A 10,095-nucleotide genomic window follows, 5' to 3' on the forward strand; every position below is an offset into this window, starting at 1 on the left:
GTAGTCCACAACACTGGCAGCTCCAGAAATACAGTCCAATGTCACCCGGGAGAGGTGTGTCCAGGGTGCCTGCAGGAGGCAGGAAGAACATGGTGTGACCTCAGATGTCAGAGCTGGGGGGCCGGGAGGTTGAAGGAAAGCGGAGGGAGGAAGGATGAGGCAGGGCCCAGTGACCGTGCCTGGTGGGTGAGAGGTCAACAGACAGGGACAGCGGCAGATGGTGCCCCACCCCCACCCCATCGCTCCTAACTCAGCTGGACACTCCTCTGAGCTGAGGCACTGGAGCTCCCACATGGTGCCAGCCTGCACCCCACCACACCAGCACTCCTGCATTCAGGCCTCTGTCTCTGATGCTGCTGCAGGCCAGCACCTCCTGAGGAAAGCCCCCCCTCTAGCTGAGCCCTCAGCAGCATTCCCCCTGCCCCACTCCATCACCCCGTCCCTCCCCCCAGAGGGCTACGGGTTCTGGCCACACCAGCAGAGTACCACGCACACCACACAACACCATAGGCTGGCACTGGCACCAGCGGCTACTGACCACTCCCCAAGAGGCCGCCTGTCCAGCTCTCACGCACACACACACATCCACACACACTCACATGTGCTTATGCACCCATACGACATGCATGCATGTAAGCACACACAGGGTCTTTACCTGTGAACTATGAAAAACTAACCCTCCTCGTGGGTGGCACCCACCACCCTCTCCAAGTATACTGCATTCCACAGGCCTCAGGCACCTTGAGCACAGGCCTGCGGCCCGTCAGGACCTAGCCACGCTGCAAGTGGGGGCAGACCCCCATCCACACACCCGTCACAGCGTCACAGCTACTGCTAGGAGCCCCCACCCCGGAATGTGCACGTCCTCAGATACAACTCCTGAGAACAAGGGGCTCCGTGGTCACTTTTCTTGAAAATAAACGTCAGCTGAGAACGTCTACCTTCAGACACCGTGGGAATCGAACAGATTACACTCACGTGTTCCTGCCTCAAGTGCCCCCAGAATTCAGAGGCCCACACAGCCCTGGATGTACCTGGGGCACCACTCCACCCACCCCCGAGAGGATAGCTAAGCCAAAGCGGACACAATAACACGTGCTGGCAGGGACATGGCAAAGCTAGACCCTCCTGCCTGGCCTGGGGTGCACGGTGGGGCTGCGATGCTACTCCTAGTGACATACCCCTGAAAGTGAAACACACACACACACACACACACACACACACACGGTCATGCAAATGTGGCCCTTTACCAGGGATATGGTGAGATCTCCACTGACATAGGCCCCGGGAGTAACGCTCCTCTCGCCCACGGCACCGATACCCACACCCCTGCAGCCAGCAGCCATCTCTGAGCCCAGGACACCGGGCCCACAGCCTAGCACCAAGGGGAAAGCAGGCCCCTCGGGCACCGCTGGGAGGCCATGGCAGAGCCACTGGAGCCCGCAAGTGGCAAGGTGCAGGAAGCAGGGAGGACGGATCCCAGGGTGACAAGGCAAAGCAAACTCACTACTGCCAAGTTGATTCCAGATCATGGCAACCCTACAGGACAGGGCAGAACTGCCCGGGATTTTCTGAGGCCGGAACTCTGCTCTCCGCGGGAGTGGAAAGCCCCACTTTCTTCTGTGGAGGGCTGGTAGTTCTGAACTGCTGACCTTGCGAACTGCAGCCGAATGGCAGCTTCTATATCACCAGAGGGAAGTTTCCCTGGGTGCTTCCTGCAGGAGGTGCTCCCACTGGGTACTCCCCGAGGACCATGCTCCTACTAAGTGGTGCTCATTGCTGGGTGGTGCTCCCTGTTGGTCGATGTTCCCACTGGACAATGCTCTCCATGGGCAGTGCCCCTACTTGGTGGTGCTCACTGCTGGGTGATGCTCCCACTGGGCAGTGTTCTCCACTGGACAATGCTCTACATGGGTGGTGCTCCCCATAGATAGGGCTCCACACTGGGTGCTCCCTGGTGAAGGTGATACTGCAGGCAGGGGGGTGGTCACAGTCCTTGCAAGTGAAGCTCCACCCCCAGGGCTGCAGTAAACTGAGCACCACAGCCACCGCAGGGTTCCAGGTCAGACTCCACGGAGGGCAAGCACGCAGCCAGCCTGTGGGAAGCCCAGCTCATCTAAAAATCCTTGGGAGCCCTTCTGGGGCACACACTCAAGGGCAGAGCCCAGTTGTTGTTGGTGGTGGGTGGGTGTCAGAGACCCAGAAATGTAGCTGCATCTACCCAGGATGGGCTCGGCCGGCCCACTCTGTCCTAAGCTGCTGCCCATCACCTCTGTAGGTGCCCTGTCTGACCATGGCAGACTCAGCCAGTCTGCTCTGTCTCCAGGGTCAGCAGACAGCACCCCCCACCTCTGTGCCCTAGCCCCCCAGCTGGCAGGCACACTGAGTGCAGGGCCGCACTGCAGGACAAAGTTGCAAAGATGTTACAGCAGAACAGGAAGTTGCAGAAGGCGTGAGAAACCATCACAGTGATGGAGAAGAAATGAATGCAAAGCTCCGCCCCCACACCCCCACCCTGCCAGACGTCATTCAGCGAAGTATGTCCGTCCCAGTCATCTCAACGTTGGTGACACAGCAAAGTCCAGTGGCCCCTGCACTCACTGCCCAAACCACCCAGGACAGGGCCTCTGGACTTGGTGAGGTGCGGGGCGTCTCTCTCCCCTATGTATGCAGAATGGGCAGCCCCAGGACTTGGCCCATTTCTCACCTGGCTCCCAGGAGTCCCGTGCGGTCAGCATGCGAGAGAGAGCATGTGGTCAGAGAGCTAAGGGAAGGTGTCCCCCACCCAGCAGCCCCTCAGGCCCGTCTCATTCACGTGTCGTTGGACAGGAGTGTCTGAATCCCACCGGTGCACTCTGCCCGTCCGGGGCTGGACCAGGCCCGCCCTCCCACAGAGACCGCCGCTCAGCATCCACCTTGTGCCTGTGAGGCAGGGCCCGAGGAAAACCCCTAGCGAGGCCAGTCCCCGCCAGCACCCCCTCAGCTGGCTGGACACTCGAGCACCCGGAGCACCATGGCCGCCAGGCCAGCGGGCTCCCCTCCCTCGGGTCGCCTCACAGGGAGGCCCCGGGAGCAGGCCTGATGGCAGCAGCATCAGGGGACGTGACTCCTTCGCGGAAGGCAGGCTGGGGGTGGTGGTGGGGGAGGTCAGTCAGAGAGGAGAGCAGCATGCCCGCTGGCAGGGTCCCCCCACTCCAGGGGAGAAGAGCAGAAACCTTGGAGCAGGGGCAGCAGGCTGTGGGGGCCCGGGGGCCTTCGGACAGCCCCTTTGCAGGAAATGCAGGTCAGGCCAGACAGCTGCACCCCTGCACCTCCCGTGCTCGGGAGGTGGGGTGGGGCAGGGGCGGGAATGGAGCAGCAACAGGGCAGGGAAGATGGCAGATCAGGGCAAGGGAGGAAACAGGGGCTGGGCGGCATGGGGGTGAAAAAGGGGGTGCATGGCTGGAACAGGTGCACAGCAGAGCAGGGGGAGCAAGGTAGGATCATGACAGGGTGGGCAGAGCAAGGTAGGTTCAGAGCAGGGGTGGAGAAAGACGGTGAGCAGAAACAGGCACAGAGCAGAAGGTGGGGTGGGAATGGGGGAAGCAGGCAGAGCAGAGCAGTTTGGAGCAGGGTAGAGAGGGGAGGCTAGGGTCTGGGTGGGTGAGTGTGGCAAGGGCTGGGGGAGTTGGGGGTGGGAAGTAGGTGGGCAGGAGAGGTATGTTATTTGAGTGTGGTGCGGGTAGGGTCAGTCAGAAGAGGGGGGGGGGCAGGATCAGCGGCCTGTCAGGTTGTTTGGAACCACGCTGCACTGACACAGACCAAATGGTAGACTTGCACACCACACCTCAATGAAACTGTCACAACCCACTGGAGGTGGGGACACTAGAGAAGCCACTTCGACTGCTGACCCTGGGCACTCTCTGCGAGCTCACCTACACCGTCCAGGAACCAGCAGCTGCCCAGCACCCAGCACCCCCAGCCCAGCACAGTGTCCCGTCACAAAGCACCCCTCCACCTCCATCCCCATGCCCTTGACACCTCCCCCCACAGTACCGACCCCCCTCTGTCCTGGCTCCATGTAGCAGGGCCAGTGTCAGGGTGGCAGGCATGGCCAGGCACAAGATCCCAGAGGCTGCCCTGCAGAACACGATGCGTGACAGCCTGGAGAGGAAGACAAGGAAGCGGACACCCGCCTGGAGCTCCCACCCCAAACAGCGCCCACCTGACTGATGCCCAACAATAAGGCAAAGGTCCCCCTCTGATGAGGATGAGGCTAACCCCACGTCCACTCAGGCCCACCCTGGTAGGCCTGGCCAGATCACCCACCAGTGTCCCTAACCCAGCCCTGGGGGACTCAAGGTCAGTGCTAGGGAGACAGGGTCTAACTCATAGATTTCACAGAGGGTCTGAGGGTCAGCTGTGGGGATCTAACTCTTGTGCTGCACCCTCCCAGAGTTCGTGATCAGTGTTAGGAAGACGTGGAGCTGCGTGCGCGCACACACACACACACACACACACACACACACACACACAGTGTCTGCAGGTCAGTGTTAGGGAGACATGGCGCTCGGGCCCCACAATCTGAGGGACCCGGCTCATCCCAGTGGCAGAAGGGTTCACAAGTCACCACACGCCATCCTTGGGGAGAGACCCTCCTCTGTGCTGCCCTGTGCCCCGACCCCATCACCTTGCTCCCCAGCACACAATAAGGGGCCCCAGTCAGGCTGGTGTTCAGCATGCAGCCCACACACTATGGCCCACCACACTGCGATGGGCAGGGAGTGCCACTCCCCAGCCTCATCTGCCTGGACCCAGTCCTGGACAGAGCCCCACTCCCCTCCAACAAGGGAAGCTGGCCCACTGCCAACCCCCACCCTGTCCCCCTCTCCCGCCCCCCAAAGGGCAATGCCTCACTGCCATCACCCAGCAGGTCAGCTTGGACTTGAGTCACAGCCCCCGCCAGGGCCTGTGTGTGGCAGTGTACTGGGTGTGGGCTGTCCTCTCAGCCCTTGTGCCGTGGATTGAAAACAGGTCATCTACCAAGTAGGCCTGATTCCCGGTGACTTCAAGCCTCCTCACAGCCACCACTGCCGAGGTCACAGCAGGACCCACTGAGACTGGACATGAGCGCCCAGAGAGCAGGCTGATCTCAGAAAGGGCTGGCGAGAGTTCCAAGACCCTGAGCGGGGTGTTGACTATGGAATTCCCAGCCACCTTTGGGGGTTGGGGGCTGTGAGCAGATGTCAGTCAGGGTGAGGGGTGGCAGGGGGCAGCACGGATACCCGCCCAAGATGCATGAGTTTACTGCAGGCTGAGGGCAGGCAGGCGGGCAGGCAGACCACTGCCCTACAAGCCCTACAAGGGCAACAAGGAGAAGGCAGCAAGGCTACAGGTCCGAGGAGGTGCGCTGCAAGGAAAGGAGGAGTGTGTGCACCTGCAAGCTGGGCCAGGGCCACCGCGCTGCCAGCGCTACCTAGCCTAGCCCAGTGGGGGACTCTGACCACAGGCCTGGCAGGGGGCCCTCTGACCACAGGTCTGGCAGGGGGTCCCCTCACCACAGACCTGGGTTGGGTCCTCTAACCATGGTCCTGGTACAGAGTGGTATATCCAGACCAAGCATCAAGAGGGCGGGTGCAGAGTAGGGCTGCCAGCCTGCACCCATACATACAGGTCTCCAGAGGGCCATGGAGCAAAGCCTTTGAAGGAGACAGTGGCATGGGCAGGGGGCAGTCAGGGGCTGCCCAGCAGCTGTGCTCCATGGGGATCCACTGGCCCCAAGCAGAACAGCCCAGCCGTCCCTCAGCTAGGACAGACAGCCCAGCTCAGGCTCCTCTGAGGGCCTGACCGTGTGGGGAAAGCCTGATGCCAATCACAGAGCACACGTGTCCTCTGGGTGGAAAGCCCTGGTCAGGCCCATCCACACAGACAGAGGGCAGAGGAGCAGCCCAGGGTGGGAACCGAGACAGGGAGCAGGAGGGTGACGTCTGAAGGCACAGTCTCTATTTGAGGTCCTATCACTGTTCTAAAGATGCTGGTGGTGGCACTGTGTGGCCTCACTGAAACCTTCCCCAGACTGTGTGGTAGGTAACAGGCAGCTCGAGACAGTGGTCGGCAAGGAAGTCATGGGGGGTAGGAGGGTGCAGCCGGGGGTCCCAGGGAACCTGGCCACGGCCTGGAGCGCTGGCTGGAGCCTGGGAGAAGAGTGAGGGTTGAGACCAAGCCCCCGTCGGAGATGTGCTCTAGTGGTGGCTGGGAGGGGGAAAGGGGCATCTTGGGGAGGGGGGGGCAGCTCTCGCAGCCCATGCACGTTCGCTGACACCACGCCACCTCCTCCTGGCCCCACAGACAGGTCTGGGCTGGTCTCTGAAGCTGCCGAGTGACTACACAGGCTTCCTGGGCGAGCTGGCCGGATGGCTCTCCTGCCACCACAGTAGCCAGGACAAAGGGAACCAGCTCACAAAGGGAGGGCCTGCAGGCACACACCCAACACGGAACTGTCTCCCAGAACCCTCTCCCAGGCAGCAGCCTGGCCACGTACGGTGGGAGCACACCACGCCCAAAGCCACAGCCTCCCATGCTCACCTTTGCAGCATGCACATAGCAGAGCCCTAAGGAACCAAGCCAGAGCCTCCTGTCATGGGGCCAGCTGCTGCGACAGGCCCAGCGCCACCCCTCTCCACGCACGTGGCCCTGTGAGTCAAGGAGGCCATGCAGCGCCACCATGCTCGCTGGTCTAGGAAGGGACAGGAGCTCAGACAGAGGAGCTCAAACGGGGAGCATCTTCAAGGGCCCCAAAGCCTCTTCAGAATAATGCTGTGGAATAACCTCACATCTCCGCCCACTTTCTCAACGGCATGTGGACCCCTCCAGAAGGCCATCACATGTGGTGACGCTAGCACTCGGTGGCAGAGGCCTGTGATGTATGGCGACATCAGGGGAGGCCATGACATGTGGTGATGTCATCACTCAGCAGAGGACCATGACACGTGGTGACGTCATCACTTGGTGGCAGAGGGCTATGATGTGTATTGATGTCATCATTTGGTGGCAGAAGCCCACAATGTGTGGTGATGTCATTACTCGGTGGCAGAGGGCCATGACAAGCGGCTTAAAGCTTGCTCAGCTCTCCCTCCTAACGAGATAGTCATTCCACAGTCAGAAAAAAACAAAGAACAAACCAAAAGAACCCTCACTGCTGTCAAGTCGATGTGGATTCAGTGACCCTACAGGACGGGGTAGAAATGCCCCATGGGTTTCGCAGACTGCCACTCTTTTATTTACTTATTTTAATAAATCATTTTATTGGGAGCTCTTATAACACCCACACATCCACTGTGTCCAGCACATCTAAGACTAGCTCGTGGTGGGAGCGGGAAGCACCGTCTTTCCCCTTTCACGTCCCAAACCCACATGAAGTAAAAAGGTGCCGTCCGGTCAGCCTCGATCACAGCGACCCTTGACCCTTCGGGTCAAAGGAGACTGTGCTCCGTGGGGTTTTCAGGGACCAGTTTTTCAGATGTCATCAAGATGCCTCTGGGGGGCCTCCAATCACCAACTACCTGTTTGCAGTTAAGCACGTGATCTGGGGGCCCCACAGCCTCCAGAAGCCCCTCCTGTTAAGGAGGCAAGGGCCACAGAGTGGGAGCACTCCGTGGAAATGTGTACTGTGAGCAGAAGCTTCCGTGGGGACAGGCCCAGGCACCGCAGCACTGCCTGGGTGGGCACGGCTGAGGCAGGAGTACTGGCCAATCCCAGTGTAAGAAGGACACAGCTGGACGGGAGGGCAGCTCTCAGGCTCTCAGGGAAGACTCGGGATGGAAAAAGAGTCATGTACTCCTGTGTGGAGGGGAATGCACGGTTCCCTCCACAGCTCTGCTCCCTGGGACCTGGCCCTCCAGGAAAAGGGCAAGGACAGAGCTGCCCACCTGCCGCAGAGCCTGTGTTCCGCTCCTATCCAACACCAGTCCAGTGACAGCCAGACCCCGCAGCCCCACCATGCCGAGGCCACTGGGGGGGGGGGGGGTATGAAGTGTCCTCCTGCCCTGTAGTCTACCCATGCACTGTGCCCCCTTCAGATGGAACGACCGACCATGCACACTCCCACGGGACCTCTCGGAAAACGACAATTCAGAGGGAAATGGCTAAACAGAAGTGAATTAAGCCTGGCATTCCAATGTCAGCAGAACTGTGTGCGTTCGGTGTAAACACGCCAAACAGAGCTCCCGATCGACGATTACTGAGGGGAATGTGTGCGCTGCAGCAGTCCCTTCCCCTGGGAATCATAGGACCCCCGTGTTGAACTTTCCTAATGTTTCCGAGGTTCTGAATCATCTGAGCCGCCTCAGCGCGGCAGGTTACTGGAAAGCTCAGAATAGAACGCTAAAAACAGACACACACACCCCAGGCAGGCACTTTTGTAGAACACGGTCCAACTAGAGCAAGTGTAACTGGATCAAAACTGGATCGAGTGGTCCATAGCTGTGCTCACAGGCGGGAGGTCAGCTCACCGCCAACAGGTTAGTGTCCTGTGCACTAGCAGGGCGCCATGGAAGGCTTTACCCCTGCTTGCTACAGACCAGGGAGAGGTCAGCAGCAACTAGGCCCTCCTCCTGGACTCAGCATCCGCCCCCACGCTGGACACAGCACGCGGGTACTGTCCCGCAGGGTTCCCCTGGGAAGGCAGGAGGGGCGGCCTCTTCCCTGCAGAAGCATGCCTCTGGGAACTTCACTTGTGTTGCCTGCCCAAGTACCAACAGCAGGCGGCACCAGGCGCTGAACTAGGTCAGCCTTGGCCTGCCTCTGGAGAGCTCCCACACACAGCTGGGGAGCCCCCCTGCCGGCCACCCAGCCTTCCTGGGTGGGATTCTGAGGCAGAGAGGGAGAGGCCCCAGAAGGTAAGGGCCTCCAGGCGCCCGCATCCCAGCCTGCTGATTGGCCAACAAGAGTTGTAAGCATCTTTTTCTTCAGTAAACAAGAAACACAAAGTCCTCCTCCCAGTTTTTCACAGGCTGGCTCCCTGGTCTGAAAACTGAATGGACACTCTGGGGGCAACTGAGTGTGGGAAACTGCCAGGTGAGGGTCAGGGGCAGGGGCCAGGAGACCGCCCAGGTGGGGTCCAGCATTCCAGGGCTTGAGCGGAGGTCCTGGGGCCAGGTTAGGGTCAGGAGTGAGGATCCCTTGGGGGCCGTGTTCAGAACTTAAGCGATCACAAGCCAAGTAAGGCGTTTGAGGGAGAGGGGCAATTCCCAGGAGCTGGCTTTCTAGGGATCAAAGGCAGGGCCGAGGTCCAGGCCAGGGCACTGGTGTCCAGGGGTTCCAGGTTCCAAGGTTCTGGGACTTGATGTGTGCGGGCAGAGGTTCTAGGCTTCCAGGTTAGGGGCTTGGAGTTTGTGGGGCAGCATTCTGGGGCTCCAAGTGCAGGACTTGGGATCTGTGCAAACTAGGATCACAGGGCTCCGGGGGTCGGGCTATGGGTCCAAGGCTTGAGGTCTCTGAAGCTGGGGCTCGGGGTCCCAGGGTCCTGGGGCTCGGGGTCCCTAGGATCCGGGTCTGGGGCTCTGGGGCTCGGGGTCCCGGAGCTCGCGGGTTCCGGTTTCAGGGTCCTGGGGCTCGGGTCAGGGCCGGCGGTGGCGGCACTTACGTCGTCGAAGAGCGAGCCCACGTTGGCCGTGACCAGCAGGACAGCGGTGCCCGAGGCGGCCGCCCTCCCCGCCATCCTGCGGCGCTGGGCGGCGCCGCTCCCTCAGCGGGCCGGGCGGGCATCTAAGACTAGCTCGTGGTGGGAGCGGGAAGCACCGTCTTTCCCCTTTCACGTCCCAAACCCACATGAAGTAAAAAGGTGCCGTCCGGTCAGCCTCGATCACAGCGACCCTTGACCCTTCGGGTCAAAGGAGACTGTGCTCCGTGGGGTTTTCAGGGACCAGTTTTTCAGATGTCATCAAGATGCCTCTGGGGGGCCTCCAATCACCAACTACCTGTTTGCAGTTAAGCACGTGATCTGGGGGCCCCACAGCCTCCAGAAGCCCCTCCTGTTAAGGAGGCAAGGGCCACAGAGTGGGAGCACTCCGTGGAAATGTGTACTGTGAGCAGAAGCTTCCGTGGGGACAGGCCCAG

General features: G+C 60.5%; 1 protein-coding gene across 1 annotated transcript in view; it reads right to left on the minus strand.

Annotated features, from left to right (window-relative positions):
• INPP5A (inositol polyphosphate-5-phosphatase A) overlaps window positions 1-9,697 on the minus strand; it is a 128,175-nt gene extending 118,478 nt beyond the window's left edge. Inside the window, exon 1 of the mRNA XM_004701223.2 lies at window positions 9,623-9,697. Coding sequence (XP_004701280.1) covers window positions 9,623-9,697 — 75 coding nt within the window. The remainder of the gene's footprint in view (window positions 1-9,622) is intronic.
• Between the last annotated feature and the right edge of the window lie 398 nt (window positions 9,698-10,095).

Source organism: Echinops telfairi, unplaced genomic scaffold (genome assembly GCF_000313985.2).
Source record: "Echinops telfairi isolate 266 unplaced genomic scaffold, ASM31398v2 ScPeMD7_70;HRSCAF=299, whole genome shotgun sequence".
Taxonomy (NCBI): domain Eukaryota; kingdom Metazoa; phylum Chordata; class Mammalia; order Afrosoricida; family Tenrecidae; genus Echinops; species Echinops telfairi.